This window comes from Gallus gallus, chromosome 21 (genome assembly GCF_016699485.2).
Source record: "Gallus gallus isolate bGalGal1 chromosome 21, bGalGal1.mat.broiler.GRCg7b, whole genome shotgun sequence".
In the NCBI taxonomy this organism is placed as follows: Eukaryota; Metazoa; Chordata; class Aves; order Galliformes; family Phasianidae; genus Gallus; species Gallus gallus.
The window spans coordinates 1,941,338-1,968,595 of record NC_052552.1 but is presented as its reverse complement, the minus strand read 5'-3'; the positions used below and the strand labels follow the sequence as shown (position 1 = coordinate 1,968,595).

Below are 27,258 nucleotides of genomic sequence, written 5' to 3'. Positions count from 1 at the left end.
ATATATACACACACACATAAGAAGAAATTACGCCCTTTGAGAATGCAGTAATTTGGGATTTTTCTCTCTTCCTTTTTCTGCACACTGCATGCTTCCAGGAAAGCAGGGGGCTACAGAAGAAGTGACAGTCAGTAAAGGAAGAAGCAAACTTAAAAAAAGAGGAAGTGGTTGCTAAATATGGGGAAATCCTGCAGCACTTTTTAGGAAGTACACTATTTTGAGTCAAAGTTCCTCCATCTGAAGCATGTTAAGGGCCCACTGTGCAAGGAGTTGATGAAACTGTACACAGTTCTACGAAGTCAATATCTTGGAGACTCAAAAGTCTTCCAGCTGCTTAAAAGGCATTTTCAAACTGCAAAGGAACAACTGAACACAGCGCTAGGAAGGAATATAGCACCAAGTTCCATACAGCCAAGACATTCTGCTGCTGCTTTGCAGATAAATATGTTCCAGCACACAGGAACCATGCTCAGACACAGTGCCTTTGTTACCTACGCCTGTCCATACCCAATTACTGACTCCAAAAGCTAACTGAAGAGTACGTGAATTGGCTTTGGGGGTGGATTTGTCCAAATAAATAAAGAAGACAAAAGGACCACGAGAATTGTTTCCCACAGGAATACATACTGAAATGTTTAACAGATACAGTGGCAGGTTTTTTTTTTTTTTCCCCTAAGAAGAGTAACATCATGCAGGTGCTCCATATTTTGTAAGAGGCAAACTCCAGACTTGATGAACACTTATCCTCATTAACCGATGAAGATCAGATAAGAGCACTAATCAGCTGAGCCTATCCTATTTATAAAAGAGCTACGGTTACAACAGCAGCTCTGAGCTGCTCAGGTTCAGCAGCAACCATGATAGCTCTACTTGCTGATCTGGATGGATATAACACAGAGAGACTGCTAACATCTCTTCCCTTCTATGCAGACTGAGAAGTAGAAGAGTCTTCTGTCACTTCTGAGCATGCGCTCCCTGAGAACATCATCAGAATAGCATAGTTCACTCTGACAAAGTTGCTCTTACCTCTCAAACCCCATGAGAAACGAAAATGTACCAGAAATGTTTAAATTCTGATGAAAACAGTGGTGTATGAGTGTGACAAATAAGCGGTTAGCAACGATGCGAAATGACAAAGCCATGGATATAAGGATAGAGAAATGCATGCCACAGCTTTGCATTCAATATTCAGGCTGATTACAAATATCTCCAATAGTTACATAAATGTCTTTATCCTCATTTTAAAGACTGGGAACTAGATTAATTGAATTGCACAAGGGTTGACAAATCTGTGCCATAGCTGAGATAAGCAATCAGGAATGCTGGCATGTAGCCCCACGCTCAATCCACTCGACAATACAGACGGCCTTTGGTAACGCAAGGATAGAACTGAGAGCTGTTGGCAGCCACTAAAGAAAGCTTAGGTAACAGGGAGTGGAGAGATGTAGGAGAAATCTGACATGTAAAGTGCACTGCAAAGGGGAAAACAAAAAGGGGAAATTGGCAAACCTCAGTGAGTGTGAAAGGTTAACATTTCAACACTGTTATTGCATACAAAAGTTAACTAGAAAAACAAAAAGACATACATGTTTGTTCCAAGTACACTGGCTCCAGTTAACAGAGATTACTGATTTCTTAAAGCTTTTGAAGACATTCTAGCCTTTTTTTTTTTTTTTTTTAAACATTATTCAGAAGAAAATATTCTTAAAGAAGTTTAAGGAGAAATTCGATGGCAGAACAAAAGTCATGCAAAGACACTTTGGATGATCTGCTAACCATGTGACACAACTGACTTGGACGAGTTTGTAGCTAAAGGCAGTCTCCTCTGTGGAGACACATGTTCACAATGGGTTGATTCAACCCACAGCTTTGGACTGCCCCTGGAATTTCCTACCAGCACTGAGCTGGCACAGTGTTGAGCAACATCCAAAATGGGAGGCTTTTTACTAAGTCTGATCAATGAAGACAACTGTCCCATCTTAATGAGTAATGATTTGGCTTGAATTACGCATGCCATCTGAATTATACCTGGGCTGTAAGTCACCAACCCTGAGGAAACTTTAGCTAGTGCAAAGTACTTGATTTTGTCTTCATCACCAGTAAGAACTACTCCAAGCAAAAGATCTCTTCCACCTCCATATTGTTCTCCATATGAAAATAAAACAATGTAAACGATTATGCAGATCAATCTTGTTCTATATGAAAACAGACACCCAGAACTTACCTCCTATCTCACAGCAGGATATAATACAATGAGAACTATGGAGAAGGGCTTAAGCTACAACATGGGGTTTCAGGAGGTGCTTCTGTCTGTCCCTGTGTGACTCAGAGTCTGTTTTTCCGCCTTCAGAGTAAAAATAAAAACAACTACTTCCTTCTTTTTCTATCTCCTCAAGACTGTAATCTCACTGATACAGGAACTGCCTCTGTCCACATGGCTGAGAAGCACTCAGCCCATGTATTACTGGCACGTTACTAAGTGTTGTTACTCCAACACAAACATTATATAAAAAACACATCTATTTATCACACCACATTTTACCATTCACAGGAGATCTGGAAAAGGTAAAAAAGCTGCTGCAGCACTAATTTTCAAATTTCAGGCCAAGTCACCAGTTAGATGGGCAAGTCCAGACCAACTCACTTGTGTGCAGGATCCTTCCAAAGTCAAACATCACTTAAACCTTTGTGAACTACATTTTCACACTGATAAAATTAGTTCTGCAATTCCAAGTGGAAAGACTAATGGGAACTTCAGGGAAAAATTCCTCTGGTTTTCCATTAAATACCTTCACCCTGACTTAAATATCACCCTGACATGTAAGCATCTGACATTCCTCCTTGCATGCAAACCACCAAGTGCCTCCAACACTTAATTATAAGAATACAGGAAAGAGATCCTAACTCAGTAACTGGAGTATTTCAAGGAAACTGGCTTGTTTGTATTACCTAAGCTACCTATTTAACAGAACCCATCGCGAAAGCAAACAACTGAAAGACTAGAAGTTCAACTTCATCTACTAGTTCACTCTTGAAAGTGGGGTGTGCTGTTTGTTCTGGGTCGTTTACTTGTCAGGAACTGTCCAAGTCAAACAAATAAGGTAAAACACTGTACTGTAATAATGGAAGAAGTTGGATCAAAGCTTTTGTAGCTGCCCAAACTCTGAAAAGGGCGACAAGCAGTAGGAAAGAAATAGAGTAAGACGACTCCTTTAAATTCAGTTCCTCTTTGTTGTCATGGTCTATCAGTCACACTGACATATGGAGACCATTATGCAATTTCAGAATGATTTTAAATAGCAAGAGGAAAGACAAAGTGAAACGGCCAAACCTTGTTCTTGTCACTACCAAGGGTCACCAAGTGAAAGCTTTACACTGCAGTTTTCTCTTGTCTAGGCGCTATACATACAAGGAATGCTGTATTTTTTCAAAAGAGAAGGTAACTGAAAGATCCAGAGCTATGTTTAGGTTACTACAACAAAATCTGATCACACACTAGCTAACTAAAGTAAGTACTAAGCATTCATACAATACACTGCAAACATGGGCATTCCTTACTGCATTACGGCTGATGCTCGTGAATTCATCGTGTGTTACAACTTAAATTTCTATTCTGAAAATCACTATGGACCCTATTTGCATCCTGGTGGTTAAGGAACATTTTTTTGCAGCCCAGGGACACTTGGGCAAAGTTATGGATATCTTCTTACTATATATGGCTCTCAAGTCCTAAGAAGTAAGCACTGCTTTGTAGTGGCTGGCTTATCAGACCACTTACAGAAGGCATTCCTGTACTACACACTGTTTTAAAGGAGAAATAAAAAAGGGAGTCCCCTTGAGTTAAATGGTAACTTATCCTCTTTTTTTCTTGTAATCATAGTTCTTTGTTCCCTTAAGCTCTAGGTTTGTGCTGTCCATCTAATAGCCCAAGAAATCTATATAGTGCCCTAGTATGCCTGTGATTCTTCTCCATCCCCCTTCAAAAACAGCTGATGTGATAAGTGCAACTCAGATGCAGGTGAAACAACTTTGCAGTTCAAAAGCTTCAGTATAAGGTGGGGATTAATTCTAGATAAAAGCCTTACAATGTGTCCTTCTGTCGAAAACAGAAATGAAAGCAGACTAGTCTCTGCCAACTGCTGGATCATTTGCATTAGAATTCTCGACACCCCAGCATTATTAACATTCTTTTCATGTATTCAATTCCCTTCTATTTTGCAGATGCTCAGATAACAGATGCATTTGAAAACCTTCCCATTATTCTGGTTCTCAGAAAGGCACAGAGAGGTGAAAGTAGCCTTTTCCCCTCGCACAAAAGGAAGCGTATCTACAAAATACCCCATATCTAAAAACAAAACAAACAGGTGTGCAGGGAACAGTGAATAGGAAATCCCAGCAACCAGGAAGGAAGACGCAGTAAGAACTGCTCACTCTCGTAGTTAAAACACTGCACAAGCAGTGCCTCCTAGTGTTTACAAGATGAAGCAAAGGTCTCTAACTTTCAGATTAAGCTCAAAAATCTCAAGTTTCAAGTACAAAAGGTGAATTGTTAAACTCAGTAACCCTGCTTACATAACCTCTGTGACAGCAGACTGGCCCTCAGACAGTGTGAGTGGGTTTTCTGGATGTTTTTCCCCCAGTTTCCTGCAATTAATTTTACGTCAGTCCAGTTTAGAACACGCAGAAGGTTGGCTTTGCTATACTGTTACATGTTGGCTATAGAGATGGACAGTATAGAATAAATGGTATCATCTCATTATACTTCTATACAACAACTAGCACTTTGTATTCTAGGTTTTACAGAACTGTACTGCCTGTAATAGTGTTATCCAATGATAGGGACTGTATACTCTCACATCACTACAAAATACAGGAGTCTTTAAAAACATGCAGGGGGTGCATTTCCTGGGACAAACCTGCATGTTCTTCAGAGCTGTATTACATGTGTCCCCAAGCTTTTCATCACAACACGGCTAGAGCAAATGAAATATTTCATGAATTTACCTCATCGTGAAACATCACACAAAGATACGCACGTTCCCACAAGGCAATACAACAAGTATGACCACACTGCAGTATTTCAAATCACCCCGAGCTGGTACGCCCCATGCACAGCAGAGCAGCCTGTCATAGCATGGAGCAGCAGCTGCCACTCTGATTCCTTGGGCCACCTCCTGACCTTGAGAGCCTTTCTCTCGCAAAGCATTATGGATGGCTGTGACAAGTCCCCAGGCTAAGCCAGACATTAACACCAGATGGCAGTATAAGCTGAAGTTTGATACTCCAAAGCCAGCAGACATTAGATTTAACACAACGCCAATTTCGTTCTGTTGCACGCTATCCTAGGCACCGTGCATTTATAGTGAGGATGGTTTTCGTGCTCATCGTGGGAAGATGTCTTGCAGAAGATGATATGGAAGGAAACACACCAGTTGGCAAGACTGCTCCCCAGTACAGTGTGCATTCATTGGAGTGATTTGTGGAATAAGCTTCCTGTTCATGTCCAACTTGTGATTTTTCCCACATTTCAAGCACATTCTGCTAACAGCCAGTTATGTGATACTAAATAATAAAAACTGCTTTGTGAAGCTACAAAGGGAATCAAGATTTAATTTTACTGGATTCTACCTGTCAAAGTAATACAATTTGCACTTCAGAGCTTAAAAAAAACCCTCCCAAGTCTTTCTGACTAACTTGACAGTCTAATTCCCTTTTATGTGAGATTCACTCCCTTTTATAAAATACATCAGAAAAATTGTGCAGTGTCAAACATATTGAAACCAAAATTTCAATATAAGTGACCAAAAATCAAACTGCTAGGAAATAATTAACCTAGAAAAGTTAATTATATAGTTATGACTATCTGATCAGAAGTCAGATGCCAAACAAGCCTAGGAAAAGCAGTATTTGAGGTTTACATACAGCATAATCCTCAAATCCCAGCAGCTGAAGAGTCTGAATTTGATCACTCATGCAAGCAAAGCCCCTAAATAATGCATGGCACTACCATGAATTAGCTCTTAATGCACGTGCTTTCCAGCAGCATCACAAATCTTTTTATTTCAATCTACTGCAGTTAAGATAATCTTCATGAAAACAGTGAGGTACAAAACTAGAATCACTTGCAGAGTATTTATTTCATCAATGGATCATAAATAGTAGAAGAGTAATGAAAGCTGCTGGCTTTGTGACATGGAAGGGGGGAGGAAGGAAAGGTCCAAGTAACTTTCAGATGCAATGCAGCTGCCAAGTTATGTAACCTTTCAGAGAGCCCAGACAACTGTTTTATGGTCTGGTCTTCCACCACAGAGCTGAATTTCCATACTACAAAGTATTAAAGTCTCTCAAACACCACCAAGAAAAACAGGGCTATGATCTGAGTAGGCTGGAGATGCTCATAAATCTGCGATATAATTGCAGAGGACGTCCTGTGAAGAATTCAGCCAAACCCAACTCAGAAGATTCTCTATCAGAATAAACTGCAAAGTTAAGAGCATTTGTGTTTTACCAGACTTACACCCAAATGTATTACAGTTGACAATTCCTCCAACAGTGTCAGAATGTCTTGCTAACCCCACCCCAATCTGTTGCAATCATCTTCTGCTGTTCACAGGAGTGCCTCTGCATGGTGGAAAACGATGGCAACTGCCAAGATTTGTCAGCCTGAGCAGCGGATATCAGACAGGAAGAGCAGACACAGAGACACTCTTCTCACTAAACACAGAACTGGAGGTCGAGGAGTCGGTTTGTGTTCCAACTCAGCCATTAGAAGACAAAGGTAAATAGCAAGCATCTCTGTGCCTCACGCTCCCATTATATGAAATGGAGGCAACTTCTTCACAAGAGCATGATGAAGTCCATTGGGAGGCTTTTGCCATTTTAGCTGGAAAGACATGCTGGCATTGCATTATCAAGTAGAGAAAGTAATTCAAAAGAGCACAAGCAGGTTTGGCAAGGACTTCTTTAAAAAAAAAAGCTGCAAGTATTTCAGATAGATAAAAGCTTTGCAAACATCATGCCATTGCTATCAAACTGCAAAAGAAAGCTAAATTGCTTGCTGTTGCTTTCCATTCAAAATGCAAAAACAGTGAAGTATTATCAACAGTAATTGGAAGTTCATCTATTCAGAACCATCACGTAGACAGAAAGGATGTTTGTAGCAGTTGTACTGCCAATAATCCTCATAGAGAATTTCCTACCAACTGTGCATCGTGCTAATGGTTGATGCATGTTGAGATACTGAGCAGACAGAGTAGTTCGGAGTCTATGGGCAGGTGAAGAATACAATTGCCACAGATGGGCTTGAGTTATAACTGATATTTTTTAGTTGTTAGAATGAGAAGCTAGTCCCTGTTAGCTTAGGCTTCACAAGTTGGTGAGGAACTTTTGTTTTTACCAGGATAAGAGCTGAGATCAGACGACTGGCTGGCTCCCATCTGGTATTCCTGGTGAAGTTATTATTAGTGCCCAGAACTGATATGAACAAGAGCTGATACAAGAACGATCCTTTTATTTATGAATGGTTAACCTTCAATTCCTCTAAAAGTTCCCTGAAGTCTATCTCTAATTGCTAACTTTTGCTCAATTTCCCATCACCATGTCTGATGCTATCACTTGACTCAAATAAGCCATGGGAAGAGGAAGACAGAACTGCTGAAAAGGAATTTTGTTTTCCCCTCCAAGAGCTGCCACTTTCACACCATTTTCCCAGCTCTTTGGCTCTGCTTTATAATTCAGCATTCTCACATACTTCAGACAATTCTTTGACGTTACTTGACAGCATGAATCTGGGACGAGATTTGTAAAGCTGTTCAGAATGGGTTAACTACACATCTGATGCAAGCAGTAGATGAAATATAGAATTGTTCCATTAAATAATGCAGTCATTCTTGGAAAAGCTCCCAGATCTCTCATTAGTGCAAACTGGTGTCCATCACTCCCTGAGCTGTCACTCCTTTCATACTTATTATTCATTCAAGAGCTCAGACCCCCACTAAACAAAGAACAGCAGCTGTTTAATAGTTAAACAGTTCTTATGCACTGCAGAACAGTTGGAATAGTAAGAGGGGGAGTGGAACTGGCATCTCAGTGCGGCTCAGACTAACCAGATGACTTCTCTCACATATGAGAAATAAATTTCAAACAGTTAATGCTTAAACTCAAAATACAAATCAGAAAACTGAATGTTCAATGACTGGGGGAAATGGATGGCCTTGATTGCCTGCCAATGCCATGAACTTTTTAGCTTCATGTTGGCAGCAGGTGAACTTCATCTTCCTTTCCTCCTTCTGAAGAAAGTGAGGTGAAAGATACTGTTTGAGAGTTTTCATTTCCAAGCCTTCCCTACACGATCTGATCGAGAGCATTCATGATTTATAGCCCCGACTACAGACTGTATTTAAAATCAACCAGGTAAACTACCCCTCATTACAGATAGAGAGGTAGAATGTCTAGGCCTTCATGGCAGAGTCAAAACAGATAAATGCATTAACAAGATCTGCACTTCCACAGAGAAGGGTCCACAGCTATAGAATTACTAATGCTTAAGAGCAGTAACAATTTTATCATTGTGTAAGACTACTTGGTTTTGACTGGTAAAATTTTAGAACCTCTCAGAAACATTTCTGCTAGCTTTCAGAAGGTATATAAAAATACAGTGTATGTTGGTGTATTACCTAAAAAGTCCAATCCTATGCTGCAGATGTAAACTGTATCTACACCACCTCATCCACCATTCCACTTATGTTCTCTGGGTACTATCATGGTTTTTAGCACCTTCAATGTATGAAGAAAAAATAGCACTAAAACTTTCACTTATAACATTACTTAAGCTTTGTATGCCATATAGTGTCTATCACTCACTCTAAATCCTGTCTGGTTCTTCTCACTGGATTATTCAATGGCAAAAAGCAAAAGCACCAGCTTCAGGGAGTCACGGTATCAAGCATGATTATTCCTGTTGGTCCTTGTTTCCATTTTCTTTACAGTAGCACAGGAAGTACATCACTAAAAAAAGATAAGGAGCTACAGTCAAAGACAGTGAAAGTTTAGATAAATATATGTAGTTACATATTACCACTGTATGACTCACTGTCAAATACCAACCAGTATAGAAAAGGATTTGCTGCTGCCTACTTGCTCTTCACTCAACGTGGAATCCTTATTTTGCAAAGAGAAACAAAAGCTAAATATTACAATTCTGTCATTCTGTGGGTTTTTTTTCACCCCCTTAAACAAGAACTTAGAACTTACAGAGTTTTATCTGACACACAAACAGTACACTTTTCAGTTTTCATCTACAGCAGAAAGATGCTTCACTACACTGCTAGAAGTGGACATCACCTTAGCTCCACCTTAACAGAAATACCTTTTCAATCAATGTATCTTCATTAGAAACTCCAGATCCCAAAACCTACCTAAAAGCAGAGGAGGAAAGCTGAAAAGAACAAGCACCTGGGAGTAGATCTGTGACAAGAAATGTCAAAAATGTTGAGAAGGTGCTAAGAAGTATATGGGGGAGGCAGGGGGGAAGCAGAAAATTACTGAGGCTCATCATAATCTCCATCCATTATTTCTGAAATCACAGTTGGATTCAACATTCACTAGTAGACCATGCTAACACTGGCCAATTTTAATTTCTCTCTACCTCTACCAAATTAAGTTTTCACATTAAAAAAAACAAAGTACCTGTGAAGATAAAAATGAAAAGAGCCAATCTGATAGCACGCCAACAGCTGCCATTCAGGATACAAGAAGTTTGGCTCCATCAGCAAACATATAGCAAACTGCCACATGACAGGGCAATTTCAGAGCAGGAGTGACATGGGAACAGGACAAGCATCTCTGTTCTAGAGCAGTGCAACTGCTACTATTTTTCTAAACTTCCTCCAGCTCTTCTTCCTCCCTTTCTCACACAGGTCTGAAGCAGAAAAACATTCAACAGATCACACTTCAGGACTATTATTACGCCTTGAAATATGATACATACACAAAATGACCACTGTAATTCAGATCCAATGACTAGTTTGATGTTGGAAGCAAAACCAACCTTTCTAAACATCATAGAAAGGGGAGAAATCCTGCTCAGACTTGTTCATTACTTCATTTTTGTAATCCCTTCATCCCATTTTTGAATTCAGGACTGCACCTACACTAAAAACAGCATTAACTGAAATACCATACATGATCCTGATTTGTTTCAGACCTAATTACACAACTCAGCAAGGGTGACAAGTTTTGTTATTCTTTATTTTCTCTGTCACTTCCCAGAAACCAGATCAATCTATTTTTAGCTCTTACAGAGCATGATTCAATCAGTAATTTTAAGAGTGATTCACAGCTGATTTTAAACATACACTCTGGGGCACTTCACAATGGTCAACACTTCAACTCCAATCTACTAGCAATTGTTCCTCAGATCTTTTGAAATACATCAATTCTCTGAGAAACTACAGGCCCACTGGGAACACAACATTCTGAACTCTAGCTACTGGAACTGCAAAACCTGATATCTCTTCCTCCACTTGACTTCTTCCCCTCAGCTGCCTGAGGTATATGGTTTCATGGATGTTCATTTTTACTGCAACACTCTTCCCAAGCCATGGCCAGACAACCGTGACTTTTCTCCACATCCACTCAGCCCAAATACCTCAGATTCATTGGTCCTGCTACTTTGTCATTTAACATGCTTCTCACATCTCATTAGCTTTACTCCACATTTCTCTGCAATGCCACCAATCCACATCCCTTTGCATTTATTACATATTTTATTCCTCCCCTTGCGTGGGCTCCAGAGCCCACAGTGAATAAGGAACTACAGAAGCTGTCACAGAGGCCAGGCAGAGATAAATCATTTTCAAACATAGTCCTCAACTTATAAAACCTTGCTCTAGGAATGTGCCAGCAGCTGGGTGATGCTACTCTTCTGGAACCATATTCCAGGATTATCTTGAAGTTAACATCTTTTCTCTCAAGTTATAGCTCTCTGGATTACTAAGCACAGAAAAAGACAGACATCTAGGCAATACACTGTAAAGCTTTGTATTTAACAGATGCACTGTTTGTAATAGAGAAATCTTCATCTGCTAGCATTTCAAATCAATCACATTACACATTAGCCTCTTGACACAGGAAGTTACTATTGTGGTATCCTACTGCCAGCAAAGGCATTAACAGAACAGGTAGGAAACAGTAATTTAGTGTATGGATGGAGATTAAGCAATGTAATACATAACATGTCTGCACTGATTTTATAGGCTAGACAAACTCACATACAAAACATCAATTGTAAAGAATATATACCACCTGAGTGGAAAGACAGCTATACCATATGAAATTGGAAGAGACTCTCCGAATTCTAAAATTCAAGTATTTCCAGCCATAAGCAACTTACCAGCGTTATACAGTCCCAAAACCCAAAGCTCATGGTTACGACTTGTAGTTAACTAATGCCACCATTATGTTTTCCATACTTGAGCTTTAAGAACTTCTCTGTCAAGCCTGTGAATGTCCGTGTTTGGCATGAAACCAAGACTTCACATTGGAATTTGTCTTGATTGGTGTGAAATGAATGAAAATCTATTCTAATTTGAGTCTAATTATCAGAACACATTTTACTCAAAAAAAAAAAAAAGGGTCTTAAGTGGACCGATATCAAGTTGCTAAACCAACTGCATTTCAGGATCTCTAAATAGTTGTTGCAGAACTTTTCTTCTGTGGGTACAAAATGAAAAGAGTTTTCTAGATATAATGCTATTTTGTGCAGACTTTGTTCTTACTGAGCGTTAAAATGACAACTACTTACCCTTCTCAGTATCTACAGTAAGGACAGCTAACACTGACAATACAGTTTATCTGGCCAGATCCTCATATGGCAGTAACATAAGATGTTCCACTCAATTCTTTTCCTATTAAAGGGCACAAAAGTTTAAGAAGTTACTAAACATTTTGCTATCTGATTTCCTGTTAAGGTGTTATACTCAATATATATTCCACAAAACATTTTTGTGATGTATAGCAAAGCATATCACATCAGCTATTTTTGTTTGGAATCCGAGCTAAGGGAGTGCCAACAGTTTTCAATTAAGCTCCTGAGAAGGCCTAGCAATAAAACCATCCTAAATAATTAAGAATGGAGGAAGAAAAATGCCTGTAGCCACTGAACTCCATACACATACCGTATTATTAAATTCTGCATTAGCATATCACATTCACATATATATTTTCAAATATTGCTGGCAACTGTTAAACACTTTCTGTTAATGAAAAACATGGAGGTTTTAGTTCATTTTGCAACTGTTTTCAGCACTAAAAACACAAAAACCCAGAGACCATCATCTTTTCGCATGTATACAATTTAGAGCTTTCAAACACAGTACATATATTACCCAATTAAAATACCAAGCAATTAAAGACATGTTTTGACCTCTCATATTATATTCCATAACTCAAATTCTTCTGCCAGAAGCGGTCTTGTAAGTAGAACAATAAGCTGCAAAACAGATCAGTCAAAACTCATGTCAAACTGCTTTATTACATCTTAAATAACATTACATTTTAATATAGTATCTATCTTGCATCCAGCTTTCTTGAAGTACACTGACTTTAAAATTAAATACAAAAGGTGAAGAGGGATACAGGGTGTGGAAAAAGCTCTACAGAGTAGTTTCATGAAAGAGAGAAAGAAGGAATTCATCTTTTATGCCAAATCCAGGCCTAACGCACAATTACAGCACATTTTTGTACAGAATGTTGCAGAAAAAACAAAATGGAGAAAAGCTACTACTGCTGCTAGGAAGGAGCATTTCCGGATACAGTGAGAAGATAGGAAAGTTTAACAGAACAATCCGCTGTCCAAACACTGCTGCTTTTAACATTTTATTTGAAAAGAAAGCCAGGAAAACCTGCTTGTTACAAAAATGATTCTAATCAGATGCAAAGGACTCATCCTACAAGAGGAACTGGCTGTGAGGAACTGATTTTATAAAGAAGATGGTTTAGGTTCCCTCCTCCCACACCCCAAAATCTTTGACAGCGATTGTTTGAACAGGCTGTTTCTCTTTTGTTTTTTAGAAAAAAAAAAAGTGACTTATCACGCTACTCCAAAACGTGCATAGCTTTTTACTTGAGTTCTTCATAGATTTATGCACAGAGTAGCAACAATAAATGAATACAGCAACAATGGTTACAGTTTTTAAACAGGTTATTTTTTCAAAGAAAAAAACATCTAAGGACTTAGTCCAATATGCACTTTTTAGCATTTCTACAGCATGCGATTCTAAGAGTAAACCCACCCAATATGGCAAACAATCAAAAAAGGTTTTTTTTTTTGTTTAACTTAGAAAGTTCAAGATCATTATTTTCAAAACATTGATTTGTACATCATTTCATACACAAAGAATTGACTCAATACCCAAGTGTAGGATAGGTCTCTTTTGAAAACAGAGATTCCTGGTTGTTGAGACTACAGGATAGTGTTAGGATATATAAACTGCCCTTTCAAGCGGACAAAACCAAAACAGATTAAAAAAAAATCAGTGTGGTGAAAAGAGGGGGTAGGAGGGACCAAGGATTGCATTTGTTATCCATAAAACGTGAAAGGATTCTTTAAACAAGCATTCATTACCTTGAACAGCATGTGCTTGGTTACCTTACTGCTTAACGTTATCCTATATATGCCAAGTTTGTGCAACAATTATCTGTGATACTAGAAAATAAAATAAAAAAAGTAGGGACTAAATTTACATCGTTAACAACCCCCAGATGCTCTGGGCTAGGACTCCCTTGTTTTGCTCAATTAAATACATAAACAAATGTATTTAAAAAGGAAACTTGAAAAAAATCCCGCTACAAACATGACTTTAAAATTTGCAAGTGTGTGAGATAAAGTCCTTAACTTCAACTTGGAAACTACAGTGAAAGCTAACTGTTTCACAATTATGCTCAAGTTTATTTTCTGGTCATGCTTTTATGATAGTGTTTGATTTTTAAATTCTCAAGACAAAAAAAAAATGGTCCCAAAAGGAATGCACTATTTCATTTTGCTTACAACACAGAAATTCTTCTTGGAAAGGTAATTGTGCTCTTCAATTTCAGCAACAGGAGACGGAAAAGATCTTGCCCTTTGAAGTTGGGGAGGATGGGGGTCCAAGTTAGTATAGTTGGATTGAATATGCTATCATTTTTAATTTTCAATCGTTGGAAACTTCTTCCAGTCACGGAGTCCGCCACTCTTCTAACACACAGAAACATGTATTAAGAGTTGCACTTAGATAAATTGTAGTCAAGTCTCAAATTCTGTTCTCGCTACCCACTGATACATTCAGCCATTATCTCACTGTTAGTAAGACTGCCATTTATTTACCAGCCCCGACTCTAAAGACCACACCAGCCATCCCATCCCCAAAAAAGTAAGAGTAGTTTACCACAAAAATGTTACTGCATACATTACAGAAACAGCCTTCTAAAAACAAAAACAAACAAACAAAAACCCACAATAAACTATTTTTTTCTCCCTCCAGTGACTTTCCTAACTTGAATTATACGCTTGCAGCATCAGTAGAAGAGTACTGTTTGGACCTGGAAAAAAGCACTGAGTGCCATATAAGGACAGTGTTAGTTTGATACCCACTTACTTCAGTTCCAGATCTTGAGGAAGCTGTCCCATGATCCTGTTGCCACTGCCATACCATCATCAGTCACGCCTAAGCAACTGACACGGTTATCGTGACCAGCAAGGACACCTAGAAATAAGTATATGCAACAAACTTGTCACATTGCTCTGATGCTTCCTTATTTCTGTTCAAGTAACAGTGAGGCTGCCACACTACAATTACTCAGTCTACTCCTTCAAGAATTCTGAACAAGTATGGTTTCGATTTTTGAATGCTTTTGCTTTCTGAAGCACAAACTTGTGTGGGTTCACAAGGAAGCAACAGGGAAAATGCTTGGCTCCAAAATTCTACTTCTATATTCCTCAAGTTATGACCTTACTGACTTAAGTTGTGAAATCACTGCCTCGAGAATCCTGTCAGCAGTGTCACAGTACTAAATGTAACCATACATTGCATGGTTGCTAGCATTTCCTCTCCACAGTGATAAACATCCATTTGATTTTACAAAATTTTAACCCACAAAAAAAAAAAAAAAGGTGAAATATGTTTTGAAAACTGAAACGTTTTCCATCTATTTTTAACGGATGATGTTTACAAGCAGTTACAAGACTTCAACACCTACATAGCTTTGGCCAATATGGAGATCTGAAAATCAATTATAGTACTATTAAAAAAAATAACTGGAACACTAAACAGCAAAGCCACAGAAGCCAACATTCTCCTCTGTTACATTTAACTTAACAGTTTAAAGGAGGTAACAAGAACAACTCTAAAGAGTTCAGTCTCTACTCAGCCCGCTGTACTGAGCTGAGATATTCCTGACAGCACCAGGCAGTGCAGAAGTAGGAATTCTGCTCAGATCACTTCAATAAGCAGACATCCTCCTCTCAAGGCTACAAGACAACTTTCACCAAGCAGTGTACCTGCAGCTAATCTTTACAGCTCCACAAGAAGATGAATTCTGCTTGGCTGGTGCTTTCTGCTTGCTTTTAAATCAGACCTAGATAGTCTTAGAAATACCATACTGAGTAACAGAGTAGGTCTGTTGCAGCAGAACAGGGGATGACGACAAAGCATCAAAACATTTGTGGCATAACTGAGAGTTTTTCTCTTTTTTTTTTCCCCTAAGAGAATTTGTTTTTGAAGAACTCCAGTTAAATTGACTTAACTTTTGTATAGGAAAGTTCATATTTACTTTCTCAAAAGATAATCTGCAAAATCTTTTTGTTTTCTGTTTGCTTCTGAAGTTTCTGCTTCAAATAAATATAATACAAGATCATTCTTTCACCTTAATAGCCACACTAATGAGCAGCAAAACCTCTAACAAAGCAGTGAGAGTGACTGATGTGGGAACATCTTTGATAACCCTTTTATCAGCATGTGCTGAAGTGCTATTTTCCATTAATAGTTTTAAAAAAATACCAACAACTTTAAAAGTTTACACAAAATAACTAAGGAGTACATTGTTAATGCAAAACTTTCTAGAAGTGCTTCCTTCAAAAATAACTGGAGATAACGAAAACCAGTGACCACAAATTGCTGCTTAACACTTACAATATCATAAAAATCAATGCCACTGTTTAGCGAAATACAAAATAGCAGACAAACTACCAGGTGCTATCAACTTCCAGCCTGTACTATTTCTATAAGCTATCGTGTCAATACTGATGTCAGGCAACTTCTAGCTCTCCACAGAGGAGGTGGACAGTATGTTGCATTGCTTTCAACAGACCATATGCAAAACAAGTTCTAAGTCTAAAAAGACAGTTCCTGTCCCCAAAACTTTGTTTTTCATATTTAAAACCAAATACGTTTACCTGCTCTATCAGCTTTCAGTGTATCCCAAACATTGCAGTTGAAGTCATCATAACCAGCTAGGAGGAGACGTCCACTCTTGGAAAATGCTACAGAGGTGATGCCACAGATGATGTTATCATGTGAATAAACCATAAGTTCCTGATCAGCCCGAAGATCAAAAAGCCTGCACGTAGCATCATCTGAGCCTGTGGCAAATGCATTGCCATTGGGGAAGAACTTCAGCAGGGGGCAGAGAAGAATGGGGAAAAAAGAAAAAAGAAATCAAATTAATTTAAAAAGTGGCTGATAAAATGGGCAAGTTACTCAAAAGCTGCAAAATACATTACGCTGTGAAGTCAGAAAAGTTACAAACATACAAAATGCTTTTCATCTGGCATTCCAGGCATAGAGCCCATTGTCTCAGGAGTACTCCAAAACTGTACATCTGGAATAGAACTTCACCCTAGCTCCCAAGCTAGACTTGATGCAGAAAACATTAAGAGAATTCCATTATATTAGATCATACAGTACATGCTTAAGAGCTGAGACCAATATAACAAAACAAATTGAAATCTTATGTCCTCTGTTCAAGCTGATACATACGCAGATGGCATTGATGTCCGACTCGTGGCCAGTGAAGGTTTGCCGACACATTCCTTCTCTAACATCCCACAGTTTGGCAGAGGCATCGCAGGCACCAGAAACAAAACACCGAGCATCAGGAGCCAGAGACAAACTCATGACATCTCCAGTGTGCCCAGTAAATGTAGTTGTCTGCTGACCAGTTTCTATGTCCCAGAGAGCGCTTGAAAGAATAATTAAAAGGTACAATTAAAAAGCCATTTACACTCCTACCTTTTGTGCCCTTCTTACTGTCCAACACATAAAGCAGCAGTGGTAACACGACAGCAAAAGTCAGGTCAGCCTTTCCCACTCTTTAAAACTCACTGAGGACGTGTGACTTTGTAAATTATGTCTATCATTTTAAAACTGCATCGCTTTCCCAACACAGCGAAATCACTGCTACTCTGATAATCAGAGAGTATAAAATAATGAAATAGCACTATCATCCCTTAAATTCTGAACTCCCAATAAACCAGATCCATCAGCAGCAGATCTGTACAAGGCAAACAGAAGGTCACTGCACTTTGACATTCTCCTCAAAGCTTGCTTGATCTAAGGTGGACAAACCATTATCCAAACAACTGGCAAGTAACTATAACTCCTGAGAACAGTTACTTTGCCTTGTATGAGCCTTGTTTTAACAGATCCTTTTTGTCTAATAAATTATGTTTAGGAACACTTTGATATAAAAACAAATGTCTACATTCATTAGTTACTCAAAATCAGTGGACTAATAAATGGGCCTTCAAAGAGACTGACACTGTGTAGGAGAGCTATTTATTAGACAACCTTTGCTGTAAGAACTGCTGCCTGGGAGACTTGTATTGATTTTAAGCAGCAGATATAATACAAAAACTAATGAAAAGAAGATTGAGGCCTTTTCTCATTCAGAAGCTAGTTTTTATTAAGACATACACCCACGTCCACCTCAAAGAAAAAAAGCTGCACCTGCTGTCAATGTAGAATATTTTCTAGGATCTTTTCATATTAAAAACATCTAAATATGACTTTATAAAAAAAATATAATTAATACTGAATACTAAAAGTGTTTTGTGAAAAATCACTTATTTCTGAAAGGCCAATTATAAAAAAAATTGTCTACATATCATTTTATCACAAAAAATTAGGTCAATTGAGAACACAGGCTTAACTGAACAGCCAAAGGTAACAGCCTTGAAAGATCAAGTCTTCCATTACTAGCAAAAATGTGACTTACAAGCAATAATCAATTATGTTTAATACTGTGGAAGACTAGTTTATTTCAGCAAGTTTATTTCAGCAGACTTGAAGTGTGAGAAGTCATTACTAACAATCATGTCACAATTTTACTGCTTACCAAGTGGTGTCGCCAGAGCTGGTAACAATTTGATTATCATCCAAGAAACGACAGCATGACAAGTATCCTGAAAGCAAAACAAAAAGCCAAAGAATAAAACACCACACTGCATACTGACTTATACACTTCTTCCTTCCTGGAAGATGCAGGAAGAACTACTACGGAAGCCTAAAATACAACAGGACTTTTTATAGAGAAACCTCTGAAATCTTAGACAAAATAATATTTTGACTCTTTAATGAGCATGTCTAATTCAACCATTACAATAGCATAATGATACATCAGTATCACAGCAAATTCATCTAAACACAAAAGAAATTAGTAAAGTATCTTAACCAGAACAGTATAGATTCTGTTTTGGGACTACCTTACTGAAACTAGGGGAAGCTACAGAGAAGAGCTGAAATACTTTATTGCCACCCTACACCAGGCAGTAAGACAACCTTCCAACAAAATCCAAATGTCTTATGTTAGAAAAAAAGGCTCCACTGTGTGCCTAAATAACTTAGGCCATTCTGAGTGCGTACTCACCTGTATGCCCAGCTAGTTCACGGCTGACACGTACATTCCCTTCACGAGTTTTCAAGTTGTAAATGGAACAGATGTTATCAAGACCACCACAAGCCACATAGTTTCCAGAAGGCGCATATGCACAAGTCATGACCCAAGACGAACGCAGGGGAATAGCATGCACCTGAAACAAATACATTCAGCACTTCATCTGCAGAACAACTGATTCAATCATTTAGAATCGGTATGTTTTCATCTCTCCCCCTCTCCAGCAGGGCATCTTTTCGTCAAAAGGACAAGAAAATACATAGCTTGCCAGATCAAGTAAACATGTAATTAAAACCTCAGGTTTGCCTTTCCTGAATTCAGCCTAATCACCAATTTTGATAAAAACCAAATTATTTCAGTGCTCTAATTACTGATAGTTTGCAGTAGGTTCAGGAAAACATTGACTTCCAAGTACAGTCAGCAGAACTGCCAATTCCAGGCTTAGATGCTGTTATGAATGAACTAGTGAGGAAATTGTTACTCTCACAGCCATTTAAATCCTACTTTGGAAACCCAGAGCAAACAAAGACTTAGTATTTAACTAACTTCCTCTTTGTCGTCCTCTGTTTGCAGTGCACATTTTCACATACAAAACACTTAAAACACTGCTACATTCCTTACTGGCGAAATCAAGAGTTAGGCTTATGTCAACCAAAGCAATGCAGTCAAAATCACAATAGATAGTACTTCCCTCCTTATTAATTATCAATTTAACAGTTAATCTTACCTTGTTTGTAGTATAGCTGTCCCAAATTATAAGTTTGCCATCCTGGGAGGCACTAACTAGAAGCCTGAAGAGGAAACAGGTGGTAAATACAGTCATTGCAGGAAGACAAGAAGGAACGTATTCTGATAGCATTGTCTACACTGTCAAAACTAAGGTACCACTTAAGTACAGCATGTCATTACTCAATTCGAGCTACCAGCACTTAAGAAATTATTTTGGAATCATCAATTCTAAATGTGAAATGTTATGGAAATATGTAATAGGTTATCAACATGTCCACACACTCAGATTTCAGAAACTCTCTAGCTACATAACAATCTTGAAAACTGAGGTGGAAAACTTGCATGGAATCAGTGCCTTTGTGTTCTATACATAGACTTCAGATTCAATGAGTTCAACAATCCATACTGTCAACTTGCTCTATTTGCCTGTTTTTATAACAGATTGGAGCCTGTTTTTTAGAACAGTTCTAAGCTGTCCAGAAAAACTGAATGGATACCAGCACTGAAATACAACGGGGAAAGAAAAAACACAGCAAAGATATCACTTGTGGAAAGGGTAACTTTAGGAACATTTTTTTTTTTTAAACTTTAAATCCACATTCTCCACTCAGAAATTGTTTGACACATAACATCCTAGTTAATTGCTCAGAGCTTTTTTACATACTTCTAGTATGCTCAAAGATAAATTGGAATACTGGCATGAAGCATCTCTTCAGCCTTTTCCTTTTGTAAGTAATTTCAGAGAAAATAGTTCAATATGGTATTCAGATTTGTTCCACGACTCTTCCTCTGACCAAACAACTGACCAAACACTGAAGTCACTGAAGTGCTTCGTTGTCTTGGTGGTGTTTTATTTGTTTGTTTTTAATCCAGCTTTTATCTCACAGCTGTCACAATGCACTTTTGCCAGACAAAGAGACCGAATCCCATTTTAAAAATAAACACAGATTCTCATGACAAAACCACACATACCAGGAAGAAAAAAAAAAGTGGTATCAAGTGCTTCCAAGTTCTCTCAATTGCCTACATTCTTTTTGAACTAGTGGATCCTTGTGGCAGAACAGGTAAATAACAGCTAGATGCACCCAACTTTCCACAGCACAGTGCACCCACCTGGAATCAGTCCCCCAGTGCATTGCATAAATTTTGGCCAGGTGTCCCCGGAGCGTTCTCCTAGTGCGCATTTGAATTCTCCCCACCGGGTCAATATTGGCTGTGATCTGAAACAGGAATTGTACCATCCATCAAATTTTTCACTTCATAGGTCCACAGAGAAAAAGAAACCATCATATACAACAACATTTCAATAAGCACGGCAATGCAAATCACGTAGTCCTATTTTTGTTTTTTTTATATTGACCAATTTCTTTTTTAAATGCCTCACCAAGAATTACTTCATTCTATGCAGTATTTGCTTTAAAGAAACGATCATTTTGTTGGCTGTTGTTTTTTTTCCCCACTAGACAGGAGCACGGGGTGCACTATTTCAGCCTTCAGACATGCCTCCACTTTTGAAAGATGAATGAATAACTCACTTTCAGACCCAGATGACCTTCCATTCCAAATACTGGAAAACCATAATCATATTATTCCTGTCTTATTTAACTTTTGGAAGATAAAAGCAGTCTCTGGAGTAAGTAAATAGCAACATAAGGAAGTAATTAGTTTGGCTGTCCTTATGCAGCTAAGTTTAATATCGATATTTTCTCCAGCCCGAAGAAAAGTACTAGTTAAAAACAAAAACAATCAAAAAAAACCCAAACCATCACATGTTTCCAGTAATATAACAAGTACACATCTCAACAAATCCAAAAGCATGCAAGTTTGTTTTATGGATATTGTCTGCATATTTCTCATGTCTCCATGTTACAGAATTATTTAGCAAGAACATTTGAGCAAGTGTCTCTGCTTCTTTTCAAAGGCCATCAGCACTGTGAAAAGAGCATTTCCCTGACACAAAAATCTTCATCATGGACACATTCCGTGTTAGTAATATGAACATTTTTTGGTTTTGTTTCCTCCACATCGCATCCAGAATAAAGTTTCCCTCTCCCAAGTTAACAAAATAAAAACAGGATAGCACAACAACACGCAGAGGTATCAACTAAGGTTCTAAAGTATGGGCATCAACGCACAAGTCGACCTTAGAACAAGAGGTTCCTCAAAGAACATTCCTGAGAACATCAGAGGTCTTATGGTTCTGAGAGTCCCAGTAACATAGCTGTGCTGCTACCACATCTGTAGCAAAAAACCAGAGCTCCCTTCAGTAGGGACCAGCCTTGAGTGATTTCTTCAAGAAAGTACTGCTCCAGGTTACTGCTCTCAGAAACTGGACATCAGCACCACAAATATTTCTTGAAGAAACCACCTAAAGGCAAAATTAAAAAAATAAATAGAAAAGAGATCCTCTCAGATGTACCTTTTTATACCACGTTTTCTTTTTGTAAAGGGAACATGCTTTCGTAATTCATGTTAAACTCTTAACTGCTTACCTGAGCCAAGGTGGCATCTGCACACGCTTTCCTAGCATCCTGCAACAGAATAGAGTTAGAGAACTCAGAAGTTCTGATCGATCTTTGTTTTGTCAAGTTAATCAAGCTGTCACAAAATAGTGTTTAGGAAGCATTTTGGCTTGTTATTCAGAAGGGACCCATCGTAACTGCAGCATGAACATAACATGACAGACTGCTGTCAAAACATACTGAGCATTTGAAATTTCCTTGTCATAAAACCTCACATCCGGCAAAAGATTCCAGCCGTAGTGATATGCAACTTCTACAATGTTCAGGAAAAAATAAGACACAAGATGTGTTCATTAATCAAGCTAGTTACATCCAAATTATATTTTAGTTAACAAACTGTCCTCCAGTAATACATTGTTTGGACAGAATCAGCTCAGAGGGACTCAGCTATTTTAGTTACACGAGTATTTTCAATTGCAGAGGTAAGAGAAGTACATGCAACTTCTAGGAGAAAACAGAAAACTAAACCTAGTATCCAAAAAATATGAAGATCTGAAAAAAGTTTCTGACCATAGAATTAAGTAGAAAAAACACAGCTTGGAAAAGAAAAACATAAGCTAAAGAACTTAACTTTTGCTGTAAGAAATACTGGGTAATAGAACTATTCACCAAAGGAAATACTTTAAGGCTTATTGTTGAGACTCAGTGGATTTTTCCGACCTAGGAAGACCAAATTTGGAGAATTATCCTGAGCCAGCAAGTAGGGAAATTAACTGGCCAAGCCTTTTCAATTCACTTCTGTGAAGTGCACGTGATTTATCAGTTATTAGTTAATAGTACCTGGCTGAACTTTGATTAAAAATTGCATGTAAACAAGCAGTCTGTGTGGATGTGTGCTCCCACACGTGCATCAGCGTAGGTGTTCTGGTAACAGAATTTAGTTTAAGATGTAACCAGTGTTCTGCTTAGTCCCATCGAAAAAAAAAAATTAAAGAAGCATTAAATGAAGACTAAAAGCACCAAAAGCAAACTTGTCATACTAATAAATCTGTTTATGCTCATTCCAGCACAAACGCTACTCCATAACAGCAGCATTTTACATGCTTTCATGCAGTAATACATCAGCATTTCAGCTGTGCTATCTTTGATGTCCTTCCTACTTGAGCATAAGACCTCTACAAAGTCCCTGTGAATCTCAGCATCAATGAACACTTACAATAGGTCTGTATTAAAGTCATCTATAGTCACTGAATTCGTTTTGAAAGAACAAATCAAACTTTGCTCTGCATATGTTACGTTTCCCTCCACAATGAATTACAATACTGACTATGCTCCAGTTCATGTTAGGCTTCATAATACATTTTTCAAATTAAATCTAAAACAAATGTCATTTGGACCGTGTTGTATCTTTAGATAAACAGACTGCTTTCCTTCTTTTACTCAATAACAGAAGAACAGACACGTCATTTATTCAGAACAGTATACTAACACTCCTATAGTCTTCACCTTAATACTGCCATTTCACAAAACAGTCCACAGATACGGTTTATGTAAACCTTTAACCATGCTCAGGAAGCTTTAATCATCTTCATTCTTCAGCTTGTTTTCTCATAGAGTTTCTGGAAACCAAGTACATGTTTCTGAATTACCTCTTGACTTTCTATTCAGTACAGGGTCATTATCTGGAAGCAACTTAGTGCCCCAAATACGTACTCAGGCTTCTCAGAACTACACTTGAAAAGAGCAAGTGAAACAAATACTGAAAAATAAACAGAAACACCGCTTATGGTCTGGCTCAGAAAAACTTCAGTAACCATTCATCTTGATCTAAACTAATCTTATTCATTTTGTGGATTTAGTTGCGTAAAGTTGCATATATGTGAACTTCATTACATTAACTCTGACACTGTGGAAAAAAAACATAATGCATCATATTTCTGTCCATCTCTGCCATCTTCAAGACACACACATCTTTTTTGTAAACTTCAAGACCCACTGATGAAATACATACTCTGATTTGGTTTTTCAGTTGCTCAGCCTCCTGGCGTAACTGGTCAAGCTCACTCATTTTCCTGTGCTAAAGGTGTGCTTTGCTGCCACCTCTCAAACAACCGGAAATCTGAAAGACAAGGGGTAACAGAAGAATTAGCTGAAGTCATAGATTAAAATTAACTGAGTAGACAGTTTGAGTTATCTCAAACAGTACTTATAAACCAATCACTGATATTTTTATCTTCAAAATACAGGTGACTTTCTCTGAAATATCTTCACAATACAGTGTTAGCATACGTGCTCACTATTTTTTTCTACCTACAGTAAACAGAACGTTACTTGGATTTGTTCCTTTTCCTCCAGGTCTCTTTTTTTGCATCTTTTCTTTCATTACTGTTTTTTGGATTTAGTTTTTTATGAACTCAAATTTACCAAGAGTGACTCTTCCAGCAATTAATATTAAGGTTAGACAGGAAAGACAGAACATCTCCACAGGACACAAAATTAGAACTTAAATATTTAGATACTGACAGGCAATTGCAAAATGCCGTCAAAAGGCCCTTATGAACTCTGTCTGAAACACAGCAGTTATGAAAAGGGTGTTCTATTATCTGGATAGAAGATCATTCACAAGCGTTGTTGAGTTTTTTCCTGCCAACTGTTAACGTGTCCCCTGAGATTTCCCAGAAGGGATTCCAGCATTGATATACTGTCAGAATAAAATTAACATTTTTTTCAATGTTAGGTTGAGGGAAGGAGTTCAAACAAGTGCTGCTAAAGCCACGTCTCCACTACAACACCTGGTTTTCCAGCCATTAGTATGTCCCAAATTACTTACTAACATATCACAGTCATTGTACTCGGGCCAAAAACGAAGCCTCAGTGAAACAATTATCACCAAACCCTCTCAACCGTTCTGTATATAGCTCCTCTACAAATGGACTGTTTCCTAGTATAATGAGCATATAGGTATTTTCCATCAAGCATATTGCTCATGTTTATAAATCTGTTCTGGAAATATACTGGCATTTCCACACTGGCATGATGTTAGCATTTTCACTAGCATTCTATATTTGAAGAAGCTGAGGTACAGCTGAATTGAACTGAACAACTTCTGCATACGATGTAAACCTAAGATGCTAAAGAAAGACATCAACAAAGTTTGCCATTTACTGGAGAACAACATATTAGATTCATTTTCAAATACTAAGGAAAGCACCTGCAGGTTATTAAAAAAAAACACACCAAACACACTATCAGTAGTTGAGAGCACTTAATTTGCCAGAACTGACCCTTTATTATTAAATAATGCAAATGCTTTGCTAGCAGTTTTACATATTATTTCATTAAGATTTAATCAGCTTATTTATCTTGGCAAGCATGAGGGGTTTGGTTTTTTTCCCCAGAGCTCTGAGGCAGCCCTTCCCAAGGGGAAAGACAAGGATAATTTCTGATGGTCTACAGAGCTTTGACACTCTAAAGAAAGCAATTCCACATAACCAGAATCAACTCTACGCTCTCTCGTTGTAATAGCTAATATTCTAAACTGATAACCTCAAAGAAATTAAATGTCTCATCTTGTCATCACTTACAAAGTTTATACCCAGAGTATTTTAAAGAAGGAATTTCACTTAGTTTCTGTCTCAAAATCTCCGCTCATCATACCTTTAAAGTCCTTTACTTCATTGTAAAACCAGGTCTCTTTCTCTTTTCTGGTTCCAGGGTCATCTTTAAGCCCTTTAAGACTGCTTGTTCAGCTTAGTCCAAAATCCAGTTAAGAAAAGACCCACCCAGGCTTTATTATCCTCTAACCACCTTTCTTTCCTTTCAGTGTTCTTCTGCTTCTCGAGATGGATTGTTCATTCTATGTGTAAGACAAACCACTCTACAACTGGGTCTCCCTGCACATAACCATCACTTTCTCCAGCTGTAGTCACAGTCACTGTGAAGTAGTATGCACTACTCTCCAAGGAATTAAGAAACTCTAAAGACTGTTCTTAAAAATAAACTTCATTAAATTTTCAGATCTTTTAGCTTCTTAATATCTGATTCTATTTCTGCCCTTCTCTAAGTTAATATATAGCCCAATTCCCACTAAGCAAATAGCAACCTCTCCAGACACAGTACAAGGAACTTCAGATGGTATCACTCCTATTTCAGAGTAAGAAATTGCAATCCAAAACTTAAACGTTCTGCTCAAGGACACAGCATCTCAACAACAGGATTAAGGTAAAGATTTAGGACACAGAATTCCAGCTGCAGAGCTACAGGTAATTACCTTGAAGATTTACATACAGCTTTATTTAAAAATACAATAGGGTGAATAATCTAATGTCAGTCAACGCAGGTATGTCATTATGTAGCATACAGCTTAAAATAGTGCCAATTTATTCTTACCAGAACTTGTGTGACGCAACATAATTCTCTTGCATTTAAATGAAACAAAACTTCTATGTATGGAATAAGAAGAGGCCAAAGGAGTGTGTTCAGAGAAGGGTAATGCAGCCAGTAAGGGGCCTGGAGCACAAGTCTTATGATGAACACCTGAGGGAACTGGGATTATTTTGTGCGGAGAAGAGGAGGGTTGGGGAGATCTTATTGCTCACTGTAACTCCCTAAAGGGATGTTGTGGTGAGGTGAGGGTCGGCCTCTTCTCCAGCGTAACTAGCGATAGGACTAAAGGGAATGGCCTCAAGTTGCAGCAGGGGAGATTCAGCTTGGATGTTAGAAAAAATTTCTTCTCCAAAGGAGTGGTCATACACTGGAACAGGCTGCCAAGGGAGGCAGTAGAGTCATCATACCTGGAGGTGTTCAAGGAGCATTTAGATGTTGTACTGAGGGACATGGTTTGGTGGGAAATACTGGTGATACGTGGATGGTTGGGCTGGGTGATCACAGAGGTCTTTTCCAACCTTAGCAAGTCTACAATTCTAAGACTGCTACCCCTAGGAAAAGTCACATAAGAAATTCAATACACAGAAACCAAACCTTGTAGTTTCACTCCTGCATGTATGCAAATGATCCAGAGTTTAAATCATACGAGCTCATTTCAAGCATATGCTTTATGGCTTAACATAACGCATACTGGAAGGTGTTAGTGCAAATGACAAAGCCAGATGAAGTAGCCCACCTGCATCAACGTTTTTCG

General features: G+C 38.2%; 2 protein-coding genes across 30 annotated transcripts in view; both read right to left on the bottom strand.

Annotated features, from left to right (window-relative positions):
* Window positions 1-14,047, bottom strand: part of NADK (NAD kinase) — a 34,470-nt gene extending 20,423 nt beyond the window's left edge. Inside the window, exons 1-2 of one of the 3 annotated variants that reach the window (XM_046903128.1) lie at window positions 11,804-14,047; window positions 8,863-9,006 (exon numbers count right to left, since the gene is read on the bottom strand). The gene's annotated coding sequence lies outside the window, so the exon portion shown is untranslated. Of the gene's footprint in view, window positions 1-2,224; window positions 2,328-8,862; window positions 9,007-11,803 lie in introns of those variants that run through there. The other 2 variants (XM_046903129.1, XM_025142504.3) reach the window with 2 other exon arrangements.
* The window catches only part of GNB1 (G protein subunit beta 1), a 33,830-nt gene continuing 19,085 nt past the window's right edge, over window positions 12,514-27,258 (bottom strand). For 17 of the 27 annotated variants that reach the window (XM_046903117.1, XM_015296856.4, NM_001012835.3 and 14 more), the window contains 10 exons: window positions 24,130-24,237; window positions 22,149-22,187; window positions 20,770-20,876; window positions 19,655-19,718; window positions 18,901-19,063; window positions 18,370-18,436; window positions 17,013-17,214; window positions 16,430-16,646; window positions 14,634-14,741; window positions 12,514-14,233 (listed from right to left, as the gene is read on the bottom strand). In XM_046903117.1, coding sequence (XP_046759073.1) covers window positions 14,635-14,741; window positions 16,430-16,646; window positions 17,013-17,214; window positions 18,370-18,436; window positions 18,901-19,063; window positions 19,655-19,718; window positions 20,770-20,876; window positions 22,149-22,187; window positions 24,130-24,186 — 1,023 coding nt within the window. In that variant the 5' untranslated portion in view covers window positions 24,187-24,237 and the 3' untranslated portion in view covers window positions 12,514-14,233; window position 14,634. Of the gene's footprint in view, window positions 14,234-14,629; window positions 14,742-16,429; window positions 16,647-17,012; window positions 17,215-18,369; window positions 18,437-18,900; window positions 19,064-19,654; window positions 19,719-20,769; window positions 20,877-22,148; window positions 22,188-24,129; window positions 24,238-25,775; window positions 26,541-27,258 lie in introns of those variants that run through there. The other 10 variants (XM_040651135.2, XM_040651136.2, XM_046903121.1 and 7 more) reach the window with 2 other exon arrangements.